The sequence below is a fragment of the Pungitius pungitius genome, chromosome 18, assembly GCF_949316345.1.
Source record: "Pungitius pungitius chromosome 18, fPunPun2.1, whole genome shotgun sequence".
Classification (NCBI taxonomy): Eukaryota; Metazoa; Chordata; class Actinopteri; order Perciformes; family Gasterosteidae; genus Pungitius; species Pungitius pungitius.
This window is the reverse complement of record NC_084917.1, coordinates 2,310,763-2,333,375: the sequence shown is the minus strand read 5'-3', so window position 1 is coordinate 2,333,375 and position 22,613 is coordinate 2,310,763. Positions and strand designations below refer to the sequence as shown.

Below are 22,613 nucleotides of genomic sequence, written 5' to 3'. Positions count from 1 at the left end.
AGCGCACGCTCTGTTATGAGATCTTGCCTCATCCACCACTCTGCATCAACCTGACTACATTTCCCACAAGCCATTGCGACGCGTGACACTACCGCGTCACAAAAACATGGCGGATTAGTGTGCCCATGGGGTCCGCTGCTCGCCATCCGTCGTCGACAAAAAAAAGCTTATTTCTCCCAACAAACGATATATTGTTGACCAGGTAAGTTGTTTACAGAAAATGAACACAATTCGACGTCACTCAAGTATGGAAGTACTTGTCTCAGTTACACAACATTATCGATAGGACGGTCCAAGTCGGGATGACCGCTAGTGTTGTCATGCGAGTTTGAGCTTAGCCTTGTGCACATGTCGACATGTTTTGGCCATAATTGGCGCATTATTTTACTTTATTTGTTGTGCATTGCTTTGAACAGCTAATTTACCTCTGTTGGTATTCCCGGTCTTCACGACCAAATGTGACACTTCTCCAGGGTGAACGTGACTAGTGCTGTCCATTGAAAGAGTAACGTTAGCTTAGGTCTGCACTTCAGAAGACCGAAGCTTGTTTAAAGAAAACAAGGTACTATTTCTAGTGGGTCCGAAATACGTCCATCACGTATAATGTTGCAGTAGTTAACTTAATGATGCACTAAAAATACATCATGTACACTCAAAAATGAGATAAATTAGAGAAAACCGCAACTTTTTACACTCAGATAATGTAAAGCATTCGTACTGCAGACTTAACGTTATACTTGTGCTTCGGGGTTTAAGTTCACTTGAGCCTGCAAAACCACTGCATTCTGGGAAATGTTCTTCAGTAATATTTCACTCCGAGCTGCTTGTCAGCTTTCACACGCCGACGACGCACCTTCCTCTCTTCTCTCAGGGCAAAATGTTTCGTCGGTCACGATTTAGCGCTCGGCCCAATGTCGGCGCAACGGGCAGAACGTCTCAGGAAGCCCCCCCGGCGAGTCAGGAGGCCGGTGAGGCCCCCAGAGATGTTGCCGCCGGCAGCACTGCCGCGGAGACAGGCGGCCAGTCTGTCGGGACCCCGTCAGAGAGACCCGAAGCCCCGGGGTGAGTGTCAAGCAACACGTGGCACGATTACTTCTTTTTGTCACGCGAATGTGACCATTGTCGCTATCGTTTTAGGGATGGCAACGAGCAACACGGGGAAAGCACCGGCACCCCGGCTGCCCTGCAAAGGAGGAAGCGCTTTTCCATCAAGCCCAAAGTGGCCCCGGGACGCCCCTCCGCAGCGGCTCGCACGCAGAAATCCCCCCTCAAGGCGGTGTCGGAAACTCCCGCTGAGGCCCCGGTCTCGGGCCCCGACAAGCCGACCGCGTCCGGCCAAACGGCGGCCGCAGTCGCCCCGCGAGGACTGCAGTCGCCGAGGCGACGGAGGTCTTCAGAAGAGAGCAAGCAGCCCAAAACGCAACCTAAACAGGCCGCCGAACCTTCGGCCGAGTCGGCGGAAAAAACCCCGCCGGCGGACGGCGGCAAGGGATTGCAAAGCGCGTCGGACGGTCAAGTTGAAGGAGTACCGTCCAAATTACCGGACACGGTCCCCTTTTCCATCCTGGGCAGAGAAGCTATGGAGCTTTCGGAGAGAGCAAAGACTCTGGTGTCGTCCACGAGCAGGCGACGTCTCTCGTCATCAGCGCTCTCCTTGAGCCGGCTCCTGAATGACCCATCGGACATCCAGAGGATCGCAAAGGCCCAAAAGCTCCGAGATCTGCTCAAGCAGGAGATGCAAAAAGGAAAGGCAAGTTCCGATTATTCATGAGTGTGCTGCTCCTCGTTCTCGTCCCTCTTTAAGTTAAGTAACACATTGGTGAGATATGGAAGAGACATATTTTGGGTTGATGCATTAAAAGAGCGTAGTCATTTGATTTTTGCAGAAACGCAAGAAAGGAAATGCGCGCGTAAAGGAATATAACCTAGATCCGGCCAAAATGACCATGAGCGACCTTATCCGCTATCTCCCGGAGTCTAACCCCATGACGTAAGTGTCTCTGCTGCAAAAGTTGAGCTTGCGCAGCATTTAATCCATATCTCTTCACAATTTAGGTTTTGTATTGATAAAAACCTAATTTGCACGGCTTGCTTCCAGTTCGAGTATTGAAGAATCCGCTCCGGAGAATGAGACCGTGGTCCCACCTTCTCCAGAAAGAGATGCGTAAGTTCATCCCGTCATATTTCCAAAAGGCTCCAAATTTGACTCGAATGCCAAACGTTTTGAATGTGGACATAAAAAGCTTGATGAGACGTCCGTGTTGCCAACCAACCCCTTCCTTCTGCCTGGTGCCTTTTGGACGTAATCCCTGCAGGTCACCAGAGAGATCGCAGACGCTGGAGGTGATCCCTAAAATAGGTACCCCGAGGCAGGTGGAGGAGGAGCTGGATGAGGAAGAGGACGACGAGGATGACAGCGTGATGGTTCCCCAGGTCAAAGTAGCCGAGGACGGCACCCTGATCATCGATGAAGAAAGGTTAGTGGACTCCCGACAGCTTGCAAAAGTGCACGTGCTCGTCTACGTTCACGCTGTCTCCTCCAAATACAAACGTTGCTACGTGCTCGTCTTCAGCTTGACGGTGGAAGTCCAGCGGGCCAAAGGACCGAATCCAGCCAACGATCGGGACCCCATATTTGAGCGCGGCTCCACTACAACTTACGCAAGCTTCCGGAAGGGGACCTACACGAAACCCTGGTCCAGTGAAGGTTTAACCGACTTGATTAGTAGATCAATGAATCATGACATTGTCACGGCACACGTTTTAAAATGTTGGATTTTTGCCGTTTTACCCACCAGAGACAGACATGTTCTTCCTGGCCGTCAGCATGGTGGGAACCGACTTTTCCATGATTTGTCAACTGTTTCCTCTCCGAGCGCGATCAGAGATCAAGGTTGGGGATGGACACAGATCACCATCTATTCATCGAATATGATATAAACACACAATGTGATTCTTGTCTGTATTGGTTGTAATTATTTCAAACTTTCAGAACAAATTTAAAAAAGAAGAGCGAGAGAATTCCTGGAGGGTTGACAAAGCTTTCCGTAAGTATCCTGTGGGGCAAAATGTTTAGCTAGTTTTATATGTTTAGTGATTAATGAGTGTACCTTTATTCCACAAGGGGAGAGGCGCAAACTGGACATAGAATATTTTTCTAAGCTGCTGGAGAAGATTCTGGAAGTTCAGGAAAACCGGAAGAAACTCAGGTCGCTTGCTGGGAGGAAATCTCCAAAGAAGAGAACGAGAAAGGCCAAGGGTACCAATGTCCTTCATGCGTACTACTCCGTGAGTCTGATTCAACAGCTGCTCTCCTTGTCTCGCTTCAACAGTCCTCCTCTATTTTAAATCCCTCTACAGGCAAAAAGGCTGCAAGGAAGCTGAGCGTTGTGGAAGAAGAAGACGAGGAAGAGCAAAACGAAATTGCCGACTTGGAAGAGGAGGAGGGTGAGAAAGAGAACGAGGAGCTCGTTAACGAGGGAGGAGCTGATGTCGCTAAGCCGAAGAAGAAACGTAAAAGAAAGAGCAAAGAGGAGGTTTTGACCGAGGAACCAATTGAGAAGAAAAACAAAACGGGAGAAAAGAGCAACGAAAAAGGTACAAAAACACTCAGTTAATTTATCAAACATTTCTTTTATTTACTAAAGTAGGTTATTCAATAATTTCTAAAGAAACAAATGCGTATGTAATAATATGTTGCCTTTTTATATATTCAGATGATGCCTGCACACCGGGGGACACTGAGGCAGCACTTCCTGAAGACTGTCCAACATCCGACATGTAATTCTACTTTTTTTAACAGTTTTAAAGACAGAATGATTTGCGGCTCGGTCCGACCACAACGTTCCCCGCTTTGTCCCGTCATTCAGGTCTAAGGAGCCTGAGGGTGTGAGTGAAGCCAAAGAGGCCAAAATCAAGCCGGCTAAACTGTCACGAGGCAGAGCCCCAAAACCGCTCCTGCCGCTGGGCCGGAAGTGGGGCAAAAAGCCCCCAGCCCCCTCCACAAAGAGCAGCGCCGCGGCGCCGGACAAAGGGGAGGAGGGCGTAGCGGACGGAGGAGGCGAAGATCAGGTTATTAGTTATTCCTTCCCATGGTTCCGAGTCATCGGATGTTTCTCTGCGTTGTGACTAATCGGAATCCAATGTTTCCAGGTCAATAAAGACGCTTCGCCTTCAAGTCCAGCGGAGGAGACGTCCGCTGACGACGACTCCGAAGAAGAGGATGCCACCGTTCAACCTCCGAAGCCCACCAGGTATGATATTGAATGTTTTCATGACTTGATGATAGCACGGCGAGCATTGAACGTCTCCATGAAGGACGTGCGTATATTAGGACGGAAGCATTCAGTGTGTGTGTGTGTGTGTGTGTGTGTGTGTGTGTGTTTGTGTTTTAAAGGTATGGCAGATTGCCTAAAGCCGTCACGCCCCTGAACTACCCCGCCAAAGAGGCCGCCCCCGAAGCCACCCCCGCCCCACCCGAGGGCTCCACGTCTTCTGCCGCCAAATGCACGGCCAAGAGGGGAAGGACACCAAAGCTGAAATCCTCGCGGGAGTCCAAAAAACCTAAACTGGTCACCATCGTGGCGTCTCAGTCAGACTACAGCGACGAGGAGGAGGAAAAGCAGCGAGAAGAAGACGAAGAGGTGGAGGAGGTGCCCCCCGCTGGAGCACCCTTTGTGCCCGCCAGCCTGCGCTCGCTACAACCTGTGGTGTCACAGGTGGAGGAGACGCTGGAGGAGGTACGTGGGACTGCCCCCCCCCTCCCCCCCCGCCCCCAGTGTTTTGCACAGATCCCTCCATTCATTCTTTCTTATTGCTATTTTCTTTTCTTTACATAGTTCACATAAGATGTACTTTTAGTTTTTTTTGGGGGGGGGATTAGTCATTCTTTATGCATGCTTTTCCATTCCATAATTCACACCCTCCATTCTGACTTTCCACACAAAGCTTGATATCTTTGCAAATATCCCCGATGTGTTGGGCATCTCCCAAGATGCACTGTGCCGTGAAGTCTCTTGCGAGGGGGCAGAGCACGAGGCAGACACAGCTAAACCCACTGACCATCAGCTGGATCTGCTTGTTGTAAGTTTATAATGCCTAATTCATTGTGTGCAACGGGAATTGTATTATTAAGCCCCAATTACACTGATTAAATATCATGTTATCTCAAACATGATGCCGCGAGCCGTTTGAGCTCAAAGCCTCGTTTTTGGCGTCCAGGTGTAAACAAAGAAGTGATATTGGTTTTCCTTAGAGAGCACGTGTCTAGTCTGACGTTTTAATGTGACTTACAATATATCCGTTTCCCTTACAGGACGTCATAGACCTCTTTTCCGTGGACCACACAGAAGGTACATTTTAAGAGCTGATCCCTTAAGTCCCTTGTTGTTTCAAAGTCTCACACATTTTCTTTTTTGTCTGTCTGCTTTAGTATCTGAGGACGAGAGCTACAACGAAGCTGCTCAGACCTTGTTGACCATCGGCAACCTGGCTCACCTCCCTCAGGATCAAACAGTAGAAGATCACGTTACAGGTTGGAGGCGCAGAAGAATGATCGCTTTCCTTTTTGATTCAATTACAGAGAACTAAAAAAAAAAATGTGCATTTGTGTTGACCTGCAGGGACAACTTTGGCCAACGTGAAAGAAAGCATCGCACACCTGAAGGGAGAGATTTCATCAAAGCCTGCTCTACTTGATGAAAGCAGCGTGGCTCCTCTTACGTCTGCAGTCTCCAATCACGAAATGATGGAAACATCGGGTAATGTTACCATCCTACACAGCGGAGGAGAAAATGAGGACATTCCCCTCGTCGAATGCAGTGATCAGAGGGCGGATTGCGACGCGGACCCCGATCCTCAGTTGGCAAGAAAGACAAAGAAAGGCGGCTCCTCCGAGGGGAAACCGAAACCTAACCTTGGCCGAGCCTCGAGGACTCCGCTTCTTTCGGAGGAAACCCAGAAAGCAGCGGAACGTAGCGAGAAAACGTCCTGTTTGGAGGCCAAAGGCACAGATGAGCCACGTGGCAGCCAGGAAGGGTTTGTCGGTGAACCGCATTCGGATCAGAGTCCAGGTGATTCCCTGGTCGGGGCGCCGTGTGTTCCAGCCGTAGTCGTTCAGAAGGAGGAGAGTGAGGTGGGATCTACTCCCCCGACCAGGAAGAGTCGATTCCAGAAAGTCAAACCCAAACTCCACCTGGCACGGACATCAAGGACTAAACCTCAAACCACGACGGACGCCGACCCCGCGGAGGGCGGCGGCGGCGTCCCTCCCCCCGCTCCGTGTTTTTCGTTGCGCGTGGAGGAGCTGCCCACCGCTCCGAGAGAAGAAGAAGAAGATGAAGAGGAGGGCGCCGCCGCCGCTGCGTCCGCTCGCCAGACTGTGAGGCGTCGATCACAGAAAGCCACACCCAAACCCAATGTGCCGCCCACGTCGAGAAGTGGGCGGTCTAAACCTGAAACCACTGAGGACCCTGCCCCCCCCGCGGGGCTCGCGGAGACGCCCCCCAGCCGGACACCAGGGCCCGAGGCCACCGAAGAAGCGAGGCCGACTCGCGGTAGCGGCCATCTTGAAAAGGCAAGCCCAATTAAAAGTGCAGCCTCGGTGACGGAATTGCGCTCTTCCCCTAAAACCGCGGAGGAAACGTCTCCAACCGAGGAGCAGAAGACGGGCGCCGGGCGCGGTCCCGGCTCGGGGAAAAGTGTTCCTCAACGACGGCAACGCTTCGCCAAAGTCAAACCCAATGTGGGATCCTCCCCCCGGTCTGCACGCGCTAAACGCCAGTCGTGCGACCCGCGCCACGCGGACCCCCCCGCCGGGGCCGCGCTCCCGTCCACCGCGCGCTCATCAGGTGAAAGCGCCGAGCAGCCGCCCGCTGGGAGTGAAGAGGATCGACCAGCTGCCCCAAAGTAAGACGCACGAACCCCGTTTCCCTGATTCTGTCCTCAAAAAGGCCGAAGATACCGTTTTTTTTTTGTTTGTTTTTTCATGTGTCATTTACGTTGTTCGGTTCCCTTTTAACGCCGTTTACTTTATTTTTTTTCAACCTTGAGCACCGAGTCCCCCGACTCTGCCTCACGAAAAGCTCCTCAGGCCCTTCGAGGACGGCTCATCCGACCCAAGCCCAGTCTGGCCCGCAGCGGCCGACCTCCACCCCCCCGACATGTGCCCGAGATCAAAGCGGCAGACCGAGGTGTGACTCTTTTTTTTCTAAGATGAAAGCTCAGAGAATGCTGAGCAGAGCTCAGAATCACCGCCCGCCTGTGACCCTGCGGGGCCTTTTTTTTTTCGACCTCCCCCCCTCCAACGGTTCTTCTCCTCCACAGATTTCGACGCGCCCGTTTGCCTCCGTGTGTCCGGAGTACGGCCCGACGCCCCGCAGCCAGCAGAGGGCGCCGCTGCGCAAGGCGCTCTCTCTCGAAGCGGTACCGGCCCGACCCCGAGCGGCCTGGCGCAAGTCCCCGAGCAACCGGGGCAACGTGCCCCCCCTACACATGGACCCTTGCTGGGCTGTCTGACACGAGCCCCCGGCAGTTGTAACCAGGTAAGGTGCCGTGTTGATGTAGTTCACAGTGGGCCATAGTGGGCGGATGTATTAATAACAAATCGCAACCGACAAGTTCATATCGTAAGGCAGTAATTACCCGCCTTCGGTAATTGCCCCACAGGTGATGTTTCTGCGGTTGCCCGTGGGTGTGTTTAAAAAAAAAAAAAAAGTGAGTCAGCTTTAACAAAACAATGCTGCTTACTTAAATAAACCTTTTAGCTTGTTGAAAAACGTCCCGCCCCAAACATTCCTGGCGAAGTGGAGCTTAGTTCTGCGTCCAGCTGTCATGTTGCAATGCGCCTCTGATTACCGCTGTTCTAAGGAGGGATCATTTGTTGAGCACTAAAGCCGACAGCTTTTTCTTTTCACAGTTACAGGGTGCATCCACATCAATCACAACGGAGATACAGACCCAGACAAATGTCTCAATATTTCCAGACTGTAAGTCCGATTTCGGGTGACTTTTGTCCGGGGCCAATTATTTACGGAGGCTGCATTTTTGGGGTAAAAACCTCCCTTCCTTTCCATCTCAGTGCCGTTGAAGGATGAGCAGAAAGATGCAGATGAGCCGTTCTTCATCCTCTCCCTGACTGAGATCCCCGTCGCCGTGCAGGAACCCCCCCCCCCCCGCCGCCCCGCGGCCGAGCAAGACGGGCCGCAGCCTTCCTCGCTCCTCATCGCCGTTCCCGGGGGGGCGTCGACGACGACGACGGCGGCCGCAGAGGGGCCTTCCCTCAGTGCCGCCGCGGCTGCTGCGCGCCCGGAGGAGAGCGGCGAGACGGGCGGCCGGGACGCTGGGCCCGACCCCGATAGAACTCCCCCTACCAAACCCGATGGGCCGAGGGCCACCAGGAGGAGAGGTAGGCGTCACAAGGATGCTCGCTCGCCACGGCGCACTCGTCTTTTTTTTTCATTTTTTTTTTTCATCCCGTTCTCCTGTAATCAGTCAAAGAGCAGGTCGAGCCGAGGACTTCAAAGAGGAGGCAGGCCGGCAAGAGCCTCGCCGCGGACGAGGCGGGGCCGGCTCCGCGGGGGGAAGGGTTTGACGACGTCGCCCGGGGGGGGCGCGGTGATCGTGTAGCTGTGGGAGAGGAGGCTCCGAAAGGCGAAAGCGGCTCGAGGGCACAAACCGCTCGGCGGAAGGGAAGCCGGAAAAGGTAAAAGGGTGTGAGGCGTCCCCGCGATGTTTCACGTGGGTTTATCTTTCTATTTAAATTGTGCCAAGCCTTCTAGTATCTTTTGACCCATCAAGGCCACCGTATTTTCTCCTTAATGCAGAGGAGGGATGATGTAATCTGCATCGACGGTTCATATAGTTCTTGGTAAACGATGAAAAGCAAAACGGTGAGAGTTTCTAACCCTCCGATACCTGACAGAAACCCCAAAGGCTTCCCCGCTGTGACTCCTGAGACGATCGTCACGGCCCCTCCACCCGACGCTGCGCCCGGCAAGGCGGCGGCGTCAAAGGGCCCGAAGGCCAGAACTCCCCGGGCGGCCGCGAAGCGACCCGCTCCACCCGCAGCGTCTGCGTCGCACGCCGCCGCCGTGAACCGCTCCACAGTCAGCGCTTCGCCGGCAGAAAGGAGGAAGGGCGGCCGAGCGCGCTCCGTCAGGTCTCCACCCGAGGTGAGGGGGGGCGGGGGCCAGGGGCGGGGGGAGAGGTGGAGGAGACGTCGCAGTTGATTCTGTTCTTCTTCTCGCGCTGCAGGTGTCCGCTTCTCGGCGGAGTGACGCCGCGGAGGAGGAGCCCACCAGTGTGTCTCAGTACTTCTTATGTGACATCTTTACAGATGTGGAGGAGGGATGAAAGCAGCAACCAGTGGGGGGGGGGGGGGAGGGTTTAGTTACGTCTGTCTGTAGGTTAACTTATGACCAAATTAGTCTCACAAGCACTTTGGATTAGTGTGGTTGTTTTGAATTGACTGAAATTGCTTTTTTTTATTTTTTACACATTAATAACCAAAACAAGCATTTCATTATGTTTCCATCCTCCGATCCCTCAATTTGGTTATTCAAAACCTGTGAAAATGTAAATAATATCTGTTCCGTTTTACTAAAGACAGAAAGACCATTTGATGCAATAATATTGCATCATCGATCTTGTAAATGCAACCAAACAAGCAGCAGGGGATGTCCAACTATTTAAAGAAAAAGGTTCTGTCGGCTGGTTCAGTGTTCAAAGCGGTCCTTTGCATTTATTTATTTGCATTACTACGTTTGATACAAAAAACGCTCATCGCGTGTTCTCTTCCTTTTAAATGTTTCAATAGTTTTATTGACCAAACACACGGAAGTCTGTAAGATCGGAATAAAACGTATTCTTCCACTTCCACGTCAGAGTTTGTCTTTGTCCGACGCTTGCGTCCACGCCTGGGGGGATCGGGGGGGGGGGGTTACAGAATGAGCTGATGAGACGTTGGAGGTCAAAGGTCATTCGCCCCGTGAACACAATATCTCAAGAGCACCGGGATGGAATTTTTCTGATGTGACGCAAGCTTCAAACCACGAATCAAAGATGAACGGATCGGGTTTTTTGTGGAACGTTAAAGCAAGTTCTCCTCAATCAATAGAAACTGCCTCATTACGAGTAAGTTGTAATAATCCTTAACCTTTTATTTCAGTCTTAAATCACTTAATCAATGAATGAAAACATTTAGCAGCAGGATGAATGGATGCATGTGATGCCGGATTCGAAGGCCTGAGCCTCTTAATCCCTGGTGCTGCAGCCTTTCCGTGGCCGGGCTTAAGGCTGTTGTGATCTCCGTCCACGGGTCCACTGCAGCACGCCGTGCTCCGCTGGCTTAAAGGGGCTGCTGACCGCACAGAGACCGCAGCAGACCTCCAAGGGGCCCCCCGCAGGGAAGGAGCATGAGCAGTAACACCCGGGTAAGTGAGAGGAGTCTTTTGGATCTACGGTATGTACCAATCAGACCTTGATTTAAATGTACAATTGTTTTATCTTCAACGATTTGTGTACCGTCATTCTCTAAAAAAAAAAAAATATGGTTGAACAATTGATCAATAATCCCCATTTTGTGCTTCATTCTATTTTAAAGTCATTCATTAACGTTTTTCTGTTTTGTTTTTTAACCAAATCAGTTGATGGCTTGTACAGAAATGGCCACTTGTTATGAGGTTACTCAACAACCTTCGGATCCCTAAAGCTGTACCTCACCGTACAAGTATGGCGTGTAAAAGTTATGGTAAACCTAAAAAAAAAAAGAAGCGAATCCCACACAAGATGAAAAGAAGAACCACTGTGAAACACGCTTTTCCTATTGCTCAACACACGGCTTTTCCTCACTAATCAAAGGAGGACTTCAGGCTGTTACAGTCCATTGTGGCTTCAGCTAAATCCCAAACAACATGTGCCGTGTCACCGCTCACCTGAGAGGAGCTAAGTCCTGGGGCTCTGACAGCTGGAACACATCCAGGGATTAATGTGACGCACCGACTGACCCCCCCCCCCCCCCCCTCGCCGCGGGGTCGAGGCTCTTACGCAACGGGCCTCTCTGATCTTGAGATCGCAGACATTGTAATCTGTTCTTTACTCAAAAGTATCAATAGCTTTGATAAAATAACATGTACCCTGGGCCAGGACGAAGAGGTGCTGAAGCGGATCGAGAGGGAGGTGCGCATGCGGGAGGGGGCCAGTAAGCTCCTGGCAGCGTGCTCCAGGACGGAGCAGGCCCTGGAGGCCTCCAAGAGCCTGCTCACCTGCAACGCCCGCATCCTGGCCCTGCTCAGCCAGCTGCAGGAGATGAGGAAAGACCAAGTCCTGCAGAGAGCGGGACGCAGGTCGGACGGAGTGCAGTGACAGTTGTTGTTGACGTTGTTGTTGACGTTGTTGTACATGTGGCACGTGTGGATAAATAAGACGGGCCATAGCTCTGCTGCCGGTGGAGAGTAGGTTCCTCCTAGCGGCCACCAGAGGGCAGACCGGTTGACCTTTTCAAACCTTTTTAGTCCCTTTGTGTGCATGTGTGGATTTACCTGATTACGTGTACAAGTCAATGTGGAGGTAACCTTAAAAATATCGACACTGATTTCATTCGCACTAGTTTAGTTAAATTGTGGACATGGTGGACACTTGAAATGTTCGATATGAGACAGAAGAATCCAAACGTTAACAACACATTTTTGGGTTACATTACCGATGTGTTGAATCTGCTCTGGTTTTTGTGCCGGGTTTTTACTGGATTGCGTGGGTGAGGTGTGCAGAATGCACGTCAGGTGTTGTGTGTGTGTGTGTGTGTGTGTGTGTGTGTGTGTGTGTGCGCGTGTGTGTGTGTTGTTGAACCATCGATGTTCTCTTCTTTTCTCGCAGGCCATCTGAGGATGTTCCACCCTGTTTGGGGAAAGTATCCCTTTCAGGTGAGTGTTGATCAAATATCTCTGAACAAATAAACAAATAAATAAATAAATAATTGAACCTGCGTCTGTAATTGTCCCCTTTTGCAGACCTGCGGATCCCACTCATGTGGAAAGACTCTGAGTACTTCAAAAACAAAGGAGGCGAGTCAGCATTTTGTTGTCAAGGGAACTAATGGCACAAATGTGAATGAACAAAGCTTTTTGGGGGGTTTTTTGTGCACAGCGCCGTAACGCCGCGTCCTCCCGGCAGGTATCACTTTGGTAGAACTAAACCAAAAGCACCTGTATGAATGCACGCCTGTGCTCTCACCTGCAGAGCTGCAGCGCTGCGCCGTGTTCGGCCTGCTGCAGTGCGGCGCAGAGATCCACGACACAGACCTGGTGATGGTGGACAGGACGCTGACCGACATTTGTTTCGAAGGCGCCACCTTATTGTAAGTCACTTTGTTTTTGACCTACAAGACAAACCCCCCCACCCCCCCCTTTTGTGACGCCCCTCGTGTGACCGTGTTGTGCGAGCAGCAACCAGGCGGCCCCGGGCTTCCAGCTCCGCGTCGAGCTGTACAGCAGCTGCGCGGCGGCGGAGGCGGCGGCGGCGGTGGCGATGGCGGCGGGCCCGGGCCCCCGGAGGGTGAGCTGCCTGGGGGGCTCGGTGGGATGCTCCTCGGGGAAGAAGATCCGCGCCGCGTTTGAGTCCGCGGCCGCCTGCGGAGGCAGCGCGGGACCCGGGGGCGCGTCGCCCCCTTTGACCCCCGCTCCGCTGGCACTGTGAGGATGACGCCCGCCGCCCATGCAGAGCACACCCGGGGGGGGGGGGGCAGGTGCGTGGTGACTGAGTGTGACGCTTTCTCTCTGAAGGGGGCCCAAGTACCACCTGCTGGCTCACGCCACGCTGAGGATCGAACACGTCCAGGACGGGTTCAAGACCCACGACTTGTCCCTGGCAGCAACAGGCGGGTTACGGAGCTTCTCGCCTCCTTCTTCTTCTTCTGGTCGTCTCCTCTCCTTCTGAACATTCATCTCTCTTTTTTCCAGAAGATAATCCCTTCTGGTTGCCTCTGTATGGAAATATGTGCTGCCGCCTAGCAGCGCAGCCCGTGTGCTTGATCCATCCCGTCACCAGTGGCCACCTCGAGGTTAAGGTGACTTTATTTTCCTGTGAATGTGTACGTTTTTCATATTGTGTCCCGCAATTGTTCCACAGTGCTCTCTCTCTCTCTCTCTCTCTTTCCCCTCAGCTCGGCGAGGAGCTTATCGGTGGCGAAAGCGTCTACGGCGTCCTCAGGGGCCAAAGTCTTCTCTGTTATGCGAACCAAGAGGCCTCGGAGTCCGAGGGCAAGCCGTCACTAGAAATCCCCATCAAAAGGGTTGGTTCTAAACCATTAAGTCTCACAAATAAACAGGTGGATCAATTTGCAACCACGCCCAAAAAAAACACAGATCTTTGTGGCAGCAATTTATATTTCCTTATTCAAATATACTACCACGGCGGCACCTTTTTCTTCTAAGGCATCAAATTATTTCCATTGGAAAAATGAGCAATCGTTGTGTGAAAAATACACCTGCTGTTCAGAGGAAATCCAAACAGGGTTATCGGAATAATCAGTTTAATTACTTAATCATTTTAATTATGATTATACCGGATGTTTTTGTCTTATTTTCCGTCAGGATACGACTGTGACTCAGTCGGAGGGAGACGCCGTCCACATCGGCACGGAGTGTCAAGGACGGCGTGTGACCTTTGCGCTGAGGGCGCCGACACCCGAGGACACGCGGCGCTGGAACCAGGCCATCGGCCGCCATGTTCACAACATGAGTGAGGCCTCCTGCTCTACAGCTCCCGTCTGCTCTGTAGCTCCCGTCTGCTCTACAGCTCCCGTCTGCTCTGTAGCTCCCGTCTGCTCTTTAGCTCCCGTCTGCTCTGTAGCTCCCGTCTGCTCTGTAGCTCCCGTCTGCTCTGTAGCTCCCGTCTGCTCTACAGCTCCCGTCTGCTCTGTAGCTCCCGTCTGCTCTTTAGCTCCCGTCTGCTCTTTAGCTCCCGTCTGCTCTGTAGCTCCCGTCTGCTCTGTAGCTCCCGTCTGCTCTGTAGCTCCCGTCTGCTCTGTAGCTCCCGTCTGCTCTGTAGCTCCCGTCTGCTCTTTAGCTCCCGTCTGCTCTTTAGCTCCCGTCTGCTCTGTAGCTCCCGTCTGCTCTGTAGCTCCCGTCTGCTCTTTAGCTCCCGTCTGCTCTTTAGCTCCCGTCTGCTCTGTAGCTCCCGTCTGCTCTGTAGCTCCCGTCTGCTCTGTAGCTCCCGTCTGCTCTGTAGCTCCCGTCTGCTCTGTAGCTCCCGTCTGCACTGTAGCTCCCCTGGGCTAACGGCCACAAGCGGGGAATTTACGCCACATGGTCATGAAAAGGTCGTGAAAAATAAATTCCCCCCCTCCAACGCCCTGAACTTTTTATCAAGTCACCTTGAATTTTTATCAAGCTGTTGCTTAGTTTATTTTAAGGACTTTGAATCGGCCCAGACGGCATTCTTTCGTGACACGTTACTAGCAGACGTGTCAATTACCTTAATAACATGTCCTCGAGGAAAAAAACGAGTCCGTCTTGAGTTTGGCTTAGTTGTCAACGCATCCTCATCTCGTAAATATGAACAAAAAGCAAGATATCAGTGACAGTCGGTGTGGATTTCCATCCAGTCTGGAGCTTCCATGCGCTGAAAGTAGTTAGTTAGCACACATTTAAAGGTAATGATTAGGAGTGGTAATTATTTTAATTACGATGACACCCAAACAAAAAATAATAAGGTACTAACCAGAGTTAATTTGACGCTCCTAGGTTTTTAAAAATGTTTTGGTATTCCAATGAGTGGATTGGGTGTGTTTTTATTTCCATGTGCACACACATCAAAATTTCCATTTTCATAAAAAATAAAAGAGGCCATTCCCCCCCTCGTATGTTTCTGGAGGAGCCGCTCTACGCGCCGGCTGAGTGACGGCCGGCAGACTGCGACGCCTGGCTCAACGCGCCTGGGCGGTGGGAACAAGCTCCAAACAAAACATCGGCACATAATCGCCTGTAGTTTATGTGGCGGCTTTAGTCAGCACGCAGTTTGCACATCCAATTAATAACTTGTTCAAATTAAGATTTGAACGTCTTCCTCTGGAAAATATGTGCACGATTCGGTGTGGTGCAGAGAGGCTCGGAGATGAATGATGGGGGGGGGGGGGGGGGGGGCCTTGGTTTGACTTCTGTTTAGCGTTCAACTGCCTCGTATTCATTCATTCATTTGTCTTTGGAAAGAAATGAGGCGCATGCCACAAGTAATAAACATTTCTCAGAACGACGTTGCACGTGTTCAAACGGTTTGCTTAACCACCGAAGGGGAAAAAAAACTGCAACATTTGCATCGGAGAGGGATCAAAGAGAATAGGTCGCAACGCCGCGGGGGCCATGCGTCACGATGCGTATCTGTCGCCTGCAAGTGCGCCGACGCGTTGAAATCGTTAACCGAAAAGGAGACGGAGCCGCTGACGTCAGAGCAACTGACAATAAAAAAGCTTTTTTTGCCCCATGCGGCGCTTTCTGAATCCCTGCCCCTCGCTGTTTGCCGCAGACCAGTGGAAGCAGTGCAGCGATCGACTGATGAAGATCGAAGCGCGGAGCTCCAAGAAGGTCGTCCCGGCGCGGCAGGGGTCGCTGTACCACGAAATAGGTAGTGTGACACGAGACGAGACAAACCGCAGTCCCGAGGTTCCTTTCTACGGATTCAGATCCGTGGGCTTTAAATAATGCCCCCCCAACCCCCCCACCGCTGACCATCGAGGGGGAATAGCTGTCTTTTAAGTCACTATTATCTGGTAGTGCCAGCAGTGACCGCTCTCACATGTAAACCTTAAATTTGATCCATTCTTTTACGACTCATTTTCAAATCATGCGGAAAAGTGAGATATCTAATGTCTCGAGCAGCGAATGAGCCATGACTTGCACACGTTGCACCCCCCCCCCCCCCCACCCCTCGAAGGTATCTGACTGTCAGGGCCTACTTAGACATCCAATAATGTCTCACTGTTCAACAATAAATGGGCACCTGCCATGCGATGCTTTATTTGCATATAGCCGAGCACCCAGTCAGACGGGTTTGAGTAAATAGCGAGACCAAAAAGTTACCGACAAGGAGACCGAAACGGGCATGACCGAAACATCCGCCATGCAGGCAATAAAAATGACAATGTAATTGTTGTTTTTAAGCTTTCTTTCGTTCGCCTTCATCCATCTTACATGTTTTCAATCCAAAAGAAAGGCGTTTAAAACGTTTGACCTGTAGTTTTAAATCTGTTAAACTGGAAAGTGACTTCTTTTCTTTTTTTTTTTTTTCTTCTTCTCCTTTAGTAACACCCTCGTCTCCCGGAGAAGGCCACGTTGCTCCCGATTTATCCGTCGAGATCCGCGCTTTGCTCTCTTCCTACTACAAGGAAAAGTAGGCAGACAGTCTGATACGAGTATAATTGTAAGTGTTCTCTCGCGCACTGAGCAGGTCGGCGGGGCGACAGGGTTTAACACCAACGCCTGCTAGGATTAACACCTCTTTCACTCAAACACATCATTCGTCTTTTTAACGACGTGCCATCAAACACGGACGTCTTTTTGACTTGTAAGAACGGCAAACACCCAAAAGTTACCAATGCAATAAAACGCCCCGTGGTGTCGAAAGGCACAGATGTTATTGTTCGAGAGCGTGGTGGTTTTTTTGTGCAGAGATTAGTCGTAAAGAAGAACCGGTTGCACTGGAGATTCTGATAAGTAACAAACGATAGTACAAGGCCGGCTTTGTGTGACCCTGAATGTGGTGTGTGTGTGTGTGTGTGTGTGTGTGTGTGTGTGTGTGTGTGTGTGTGTGTGTGTGTGTGTGTGTCTGAATTCGTCAGTGTTCCAGTCGCGAGTCAGGCCTCCCTCTGCCATGTAGTATCTGGCGCGTCGGACGCCACTCGAGAGGCTCTTGTTGCGGGAGGATTAGCAGCCGCACGTAGTCTTAAATCTCACTTCCGTGAGCCAAGTCCAAAAAAAAAACTTTATTTCCAAAAATTCCCCCAGGACTCAGAGGTGAAATTTTCCCCACGCAAAGAATCAATAGTTCCGCCTTGAAATGGGTTCATTTTTAAGTATCACTATTTTCAAGCAGCCACGTTGCATGAGGCTATAAAAGTGTAAATGAATTTGCCAAACCCAACGTGGAATCAGAGACGCACCTGTATACCTGGAAGTCACCAGTATACCTGTATACCGATGACCTGGTCACAGCGATAAATACGTGCTGGTAAAGAAGAACATCCTCATACCAACTGATGCTCAGGATAGATCGCCCTGTGGCTCTAACTGGTGTTTATCTGCACTGCTGGGAAACCAGGTCTTCTTCCTTCACGAGGAATGTGAATTGGGGTGTGTTCGTACTTGTATAATTTCACACGGATAATTACATGTCGAACAGATGAAGTACAAGATTTGGTTTATACAACAGTTTTCTCTGTCTTTCTCCTTTTCTCTTCCCTCTACAGTTATTGACAACGCTCCAACAGTCGCAGTATTCAAAGTATTCAATGATTTCTTCATCCTTTCAATGATCATCAATTAAACTGTTGAAACCCTGAGGAATGCGCAGCTGGCACGGTTGACTGTCGGTGACGTGGCAGCGCCTCCTGGAACAGATGCCTCTCGGAAAACTGGAAGCGCAATTAATAATGCCGTGGAACTGGAATATGCTACGCTTAGACATTATATCAATGAATAGAGCCACACAAACAAACACACACACACACAAAATGAAGCAATAACCTGCTGTGAAAGATATAAAATACTTGGTCTAAAAAAAATGTAAAAGTCTTGTTCTGCGCCGGTGATGCATTTAAAGTGAGAGAGAAGGTGAAAGGATCAAATAAAAGAACATCGCAAGTGGGAATTATCTCGTAATTTGACTCCCTTCGGTCAAATGAAATGCTTCAATACTTGTTTGAACTTGACTGTTGTGATGTGCATTCATCAGTGTTCGTTAGACACAATGATGGGATCAGCTAATTCCATTCTGAATATGACACCATTAATTACAGGATCATAATTAAATCAATATAAATAATACAATATGTAGCTGTCACAAACAAAGAAAGCGTTCTAGGAAAGAGTTTCGCCTCCATTGACGTCACCGTCTGGTGTTTTCACTCGTTTCAAATATCTGTTCATGTCAAAGCGTAAAATGCAGCGTTGCTCCTCCTTTTAATAATCAAGCAGAGAATCCTAAATATTGGCCTCATCTTAATGCCAAGTTGGGCTTTGTTTGCTATTATTTATATTCTATGATGTCAAGTGTAGCAACTCAAATCATCCAGCTCTCACTCGTTAAAGAGCTTTAAAATCATGAAGACAACGTGATAGCATTGTTTTATATATTGGAATTTATTTAAATTTACATCATTTTGTAGATTATATTCTGTACAGGAGTGACAACTAAATGCGGCTGAATACCGAACCAAGAGCTTCGGTAATATAAAAAAAGATATAAAAGTACATAAAAAGGAGCTCTTTCAAAGTGGTGTTTGAGTTCATTCCTCCGAAACCGTTCTTCACGAGGAGCTGGAGATGATTCTCCTCAGCTTCATCACTTCCTCGTTGGTGAGCTGCAGCACAGGGGCGGAGCCGACCCCGGGCGAGTGACCCGCGTGGGACCCGGCTCCCGAGGCAGCGGCAGCGGCGGCGTCGGTGTTCCCCGAGGTGCCGAAAGCCCGGGCGGCTTTGTCGTAGGCGTCCAACGGACCGGGGGGTTTAGCGGCCGACAACTTGTGAAGATCGAACGGGCTTTTCAGAATGCTGCCCAAAAACGAATGCCTGTAGGGGGCAAAGTGGTTTTGGCCGGCGGCCTCGGCGGGTTGCGCGGGGCTCGCCGCGTTCTCGCGGGACGGCCGGGGGTCCTCGCGGGCGGAGCTGCGGGGTCGGGGGGCGCCGCGAAACGTCGGGTCGCAGGGAAAGAACTCTGCGTCCGAGCGACGTCCCGGCCCGAAGCCTTCCCCCCGTGGAGGGAGAGGCGGCTGCGGCAGTCGCTGTGGCAGTTGCTGCAGCAGCGCCTGTGGCAGCGGCAGCGCCTGTGCCAGCGCGGCCGAGGGCCCGCACTGCCTGAGCCAGTGGTGAAAGACGGACAGCGGCACCTCAATCTCCATCTTGCCGCCGTTCTCCCGAGAGATTCTGGGCAGCGCTTGACCAAAGGGGAGCGTCACGACTTCTGGACGCCCGTCGCCCGGCCGGTCGCCCGGCCCGTCGCCCGGCCCGTCGTCCGTCCCCGCGGCGAGCGAGGGGCTGCCGGAGCCGGACGCGGCCTCTGCCTCGGCCTCCAGGTCGATGACGTACACCGCGTCCGCCGGGCCGTCGTCTCCCGCCGCCCGCTGGCGGTGAGGAGTGTACAGAGGGGACGGCTTGTTCAGGAACTTGGGGCTCGTGTTGGACGAAGGCGGGGCGAACGAGGAGGCGGGAACGCCGCCGTCCTCCTGCCGGGCCGCTTTGACGATGAGGTTCAGCGGCTCCGTCAGCGGCTCCGTCAGCCCAGATGTGGTCCGGTACTGCTCCGCCAGGTAGCGCAACTGCTCCAGGGGCTCCGCCGACCGGTCCGTCGGGTTTGGATGAGATGGAGGGAAAGGGAACCAGGTGGCTGCGGGAGGAGGGGTGCGTGGCGTCAGCACTGAGGAGGAGATGGGCACGTGGGGGGGCAGGACTGCGTGGCTCGGGTGGAAGGGGTGAGCGTAGTAGGTTGCCAGAGGGAAGACGGGCTCACGCAGGTCCGGATGGAGGATTTGAGGGTTCTGTTTGGAGAGACAACAAGCGGCGACTGAGCGCTGGACTACTTTGTGAAAGGCTGCAGGAAACTCATTTGACAATTTGCATAATTGTACGGATTGATAGCCTTGCTAGCCGTTTCACCCCGTCTTAATGCTAAGCTAGGCTAATCGGACTCTGGCTTCAGCCACATTTTTAACAAATAAGTAAATTTTGCGGTTAAGTTTTTGGGAAAAAAAACGTCCTTGTCGTTTAAACGTTTGAGTCCCTTTTTATTCACCAACCTGGAGCAGAGGCACGGAGAGCAGCCTGCGCTTGGGGGGCCCCTGGCCGTCGTCCTGCTCCTTGTTGTAGTTGGCGTAGTGGAGGTGCTTCGGCGGGGTGCGGGGCACCACGTCCACCTGTTTGCCGGTCAGGTGGCACTCGTAGGGCAGAAGTAACCTGCGCGGAAAAGGAAAGCACAAAGCAAGCCATATTATTTTAGGGCGAGTCCTTCCTGTGAGGGGTGTCGCTTTAGAAAGAAAAAAAAACGTGAGCTCACTTCTCGTAGTGGCGGCGGGTGCAGGTGGCCGCGCTGGTGCTCCGGGGGTTCCCCCCGAGCGTGTTGTACACCTGCTTCCACTGCTGCTGGGCGGTCACCTGCAGGTGGGGGGGGATTTAGTGGCTTTTTAGTGGTGTTCATTGGTATGCGTTGACGACTATGTGAAAATGGTTTTCCAAATGAAATGAAAAATAATGAGAATTCAGTTGGAAATAGTTGATCACCTGGTAGTAGCCACCTAACCCAGCGACAACCTTGAACATCAGAAATAGATCAACTGAAAAAAAGGAAAAGACAATTCATTAAGATTATTATTAAAATGTAGTGTTTTTGAAATGAAACACTATTTTCTCAATATCAGATAATATCCAAGAGGGTGTCTTCAGTTAGTACACCAAAATATATTTACGAGTTGATGCAATCTCTGATGTAAGAAAATACTTTTATCTTATCAAAAATCAATTTGAATACAATAATAAAATAAAAGTATGCAGTATTTGAAAACAAAACATATGATTCATAAAAATCGACATTGGAATCACTAATTTATGTCAATATACTGAGCCATTACGCCACATATTTGTGTTATGTGCAACGATTTGGTGCATTAAACAAGTGAAATGCATTTAATATCAACAAAATAGGATCAAGTACTTTGTTTGAAGCCCAGATTTGGGATCCTCTCGATGGGCGTCTCTCTCTTCCTCATGAAGATGTAGAGCTCCTTCAGGAACTCTTCCTCCATCATCTCCTCCCCGGGCTTCTTCGGCTTCTCCTGCTTGATGCCCTTCTGTTCCATTTCTACGCCTCTCTGAGAGGCAAAAAAACACACATGAAATACAATCGCACCGATTACCAAGACTGTTTGATGTTGAGGTATTAAAAAAAAAAAAATCTCATCACAGTGAATAAATCAATATTATAAAGTAACTAAAGGCAAAAAGGCGTCACTGTTCGGAGGTCACGGCGTGGTGACCGATGATTGATTAACGCGTCCTTTTGACCCCGCGTCAAAGTGCCGCGCCGTGTTTGCACTCGTCCCAGTCGAGTCCTTCCTGTCCCCTGAGACAACATGCCGTTGATGTGAGACTCCGGCGCGACATCAATGCCCTCTTTCATTCACTCCTTTTTCCTTTTGTCATCTGAAGTTACTGACGTGTTTGAAGTTTGCTCACACTTAAGATCTGTCCCATTGAAGACACAATATGGCTTCATCAATTAATAGTGTATACTGTGATTAAATTAGCATCATGGTTTTTTTTTTTTTAAGCATGGTATAATGTAACTCTGCACACACACTTTTACCTGGAACAGTAAGAAGAGGAGGTAAAACGCCGGTTAACCCGACAGCTCAAAGAGGCCCCCACATCTTTAAATCCACTTGTAGCAAAAGCATCAGTTGAATAAAATCCCAACAGCAACTACGTTCTGCATTGGCTTCCTCACCTGTGTTTCAGTGGAGAGAAACGGGGACGGATCATATCACGGCGTCGGTGGCGAGAAAATGAAGTTTGAAATCAGTGCAGCCGACTGGCAGCGTCACGCACACACACACACACACACACACACACACACACACCTGTGTGACATCGCAGGTGACTGGCTCTGCACCAAAGGGGGTGTTGACGTCGGACCTGTCCGACCTGCTCTCGAGCACATTTCCGAAAAAAAAAAAAACCCTGCGCTAGATTATTCCGCAGATTATCCCCGAATTAGGAGACAATAGGCGGCTCTACAGGGCCCAGGTGGGTTTAGATATTAATGGGTTTACAACAACGGGTCCATTTAGAGCCCCCCAAAAATGCATCAGATGCTGGAGGGGTGTAATACTTGTTACTAAATATTACTATATATTAGTAAATATACTAATTTCTAATACTAATCATGTGCACTTTAATATGCACACTTTTACTTTTGAATTGTCCAGTGGTTTGACTGACTTTGACTTTTGAAGCTTCCTCAACCTTCAGTGGGCCTTTTGCTCTTTTTTTTTTCCTCTTGTATTCCAAATACGCCTTTAGTAGAACGTTCCTAAAACCAAAGACTATTTCTTTCGACGACACGTTGGACTTGTCGTCCAAACCTTCACAGACCAACCGAATGTCACGAAAGGACAAACTCACATTCACAAAAAATTGAATTAGGAAATTAAACACAAAGTAGTCCAACCAGGTCGTGAACTGCACACACCCTGATTACAGTGGTTGACCGATGAGGGTGAAAAGTGAACTATAATTATAATATAATTATTGTTTAGAGATTGTTGTGCTCGCACATTCCAAAGTTGTTTTTCTAATTGAGGTTTGACTGGAATCTGTGATGTTATTCAGGTTCGGGGGAAGGGGGGGGTTTTCAGG

General features: G+C 50.6%; 3 protein-coding genes across 4 annotated transcripts; 2 read left to right on the top strand and 1 right to left on the bottom strand.

Annotated features, from left to right (window-relative positions):
- The first annotated feature begins 92 nt into the window (after window positions 1–92).
- Window positions 93–9,876, top strand: zgc:162472 (uncharacterized protein LOC553495 homolog). 2 transcript variants are annotated; one of them, XM_037485182.2, is made up of 26 exons: window positions 93–202; window positions 872–1,062; window positions 1,138–1,750; window positions 1,887–1,990; window positions 2,099–2,164; window positions 2,316–2,477; window positions 2,574–2,707; window positions 2,799–2,893; window positions 2,993–3,047; window positions 3,125–3,259; window positions 3,361–3,597; window positions 3,717–3,780; window positions 3,870–4,071; window positions 4,153–4,253; window positions 4,397–4,739; window positions 4,948–5,082; window positions 5,315–5,351; window positions 5,432–5,533; window positions 5,622–6,906; window positions 7,051–7,190; window positions 7,324–7,541; window positions 7,916–7,985; window positions 8,078–8,404; window positions 8,491–8,701; window positions 8,921–9,170; window positions 9,253–9,876. In XM_037485182.2, the coding sequence occupies exons 2-26, from the start codon at window positions 878–880 to the stop codon at window positions 9,349–9,351; spliced, it is 5,370 nt and encodes a 1,789-aa protein (XP_037341079.2). In that variant the 5' UTR covers window positions 93–202; window positions 872–877; the 3' UTR covers window positions 9,352–9,876. The 2 variants fall into 2 exon arrangements, with proteins under 2 accessions (XP_037341079.2, XP_062414828.1); XM_062558844.1 differs by lacking the exons at window positions 93–202; window positions 872–1,062; window positions 1,138–1,750; window positions 4,948–5,082 and having other exon boundaries at window positions 1,868–1,990.
- Window positions 9,877–10,412: 536 nt separating this feature from the next.
- On the top strand, window positions 10,413–17,806 carry LOC119226791 (rhotekin-like). The gene is made up of 13 exons (XM_062559008.1): window positions 10,413–10,459; window positions 11,103–11,342; window positions 11,872–11,918; window positions 12,006–12,059; window positions 12,235–12,352; window positions 12,441–12,686; window positions 12,777–12,871; window positions 12,954–13,060; window positions 13,157–13,285; window positions 13,587–13,734; window positions 15,517–15,615; window positions 16,293–16,380; window positions 17,456–17,806. Exons 1-13 carry the CDS (start codon window positions 10,413–10,415, stop codon window positions 17,460–17,462), a joined length of 1,425 nt encoding a protein of 474 aa, XP_062414992.1. The 3' UTR covers window positions 17,463–17,806.
- A 581-nt stretch (window positions 17,807–18,387) lies between these two features.
- arid6 (AT-rich interaction domain 6) lies at window positions 18,388–21,812 on the bottom strand. The gene is made up of 6 exons (XM_037485144.2): window positions 21,703–21,812; window positions 20,911–21,067; window positions 20,481–20,533; window positions 20,257–20,354; window positions 20,000–20,156; window positions 18,388–19,741 (listed from the first exon to the last, which is right to left on the bottom strand). Exons 2-6 carry the CDS (start codon window positions 21,053–21,055, stop codon window positions 18,515–18,517), a joined length of 1,680 nt encoding a protein of 559 aa, XP_037341041.2. The 5' UTR covers window positions 21,056–21,067; window positions 21,703–21,812; the 3' UTR covers window positions 18,388–18,514.
- Window positions 21,813–22,613: the final 801 nt, after the last annotated feature.

What these genes read in the sequence shown, in the direction of transcription:
- LOC119226791 (XM_062559008.1), top strand. Translation starts at nt 10,413, where the DNA reads ATGAGCAGTAACACCCGGGTAAGTGAGAGGAGTCTTTTGGATCTACG. An exon ending in ACCCCCGCTCCGCTGGCACT is followed by an intron (nt 12,687 to 12,776) that starts GTGAGGATGACG and finishes TTCTCTCTGAAG; the next exon opens with GGGGCCCAAGTACCACCTGC. An exon ending in GTCGCTGTACCACGAAATAG is followed by an intron (nt 15,616 to 16,292) that starts GTAGTGTGACAC and finishes CTTCTCCTTTAG; the next exon opens with TAACACCCTCGTCTCCCGGA.
- zgc:162472 (XM_037485182.2), top strand. Translation starts at nt 878, where the DNA reads ATGTTTCGTCGGTCACGATTTAGCGCTCGGCCCAATGTCGGCGCAACG. An exon ending in TGGAGGAGACGCTGGAGGAG is followed by an intron (nt 4,740 to 4,947) that starts GTACGTGGGACT and finishes TTCCACACAAAG; the next exon opens with CTTGATATCTTTGCAAATAT. An exon ending in CCCCCGGCAGTTGTAACCAG is followed by an intron (nt 7,542 to 7,915) that starts GTAAGGTGCCGT and finishes TTCTTTTCACAG; the next exon opens with TTACAGGGTGCATCCACATC.
- arid6 (XM_037485144.2), bottom strand. Translation starts at nt 21,055, where the DNA reads ATGGAACAGAAGGGCATCAAGCAGGAGAAGCCGAAGAAGCCCGGGGAG. An exon ending in ACCCGCCGCCACTACGAGAA is followed by an intron (nt 20,157 to 20,256) that starts GTGAGCTCACGT and finishes TTTTCCGCGCAG; the next exon opens with GTTACTTCTGCCCTACGAGT. An exon ending in TCTCCGTGCCTCTGCTCCAG is followed by an intron (nt 19,742 to 19,999) that starts GTTGGTGAATAA and finishes CTCTCCAAACAG; the next exon opens with AACCCTCAAATCCTCCATCC.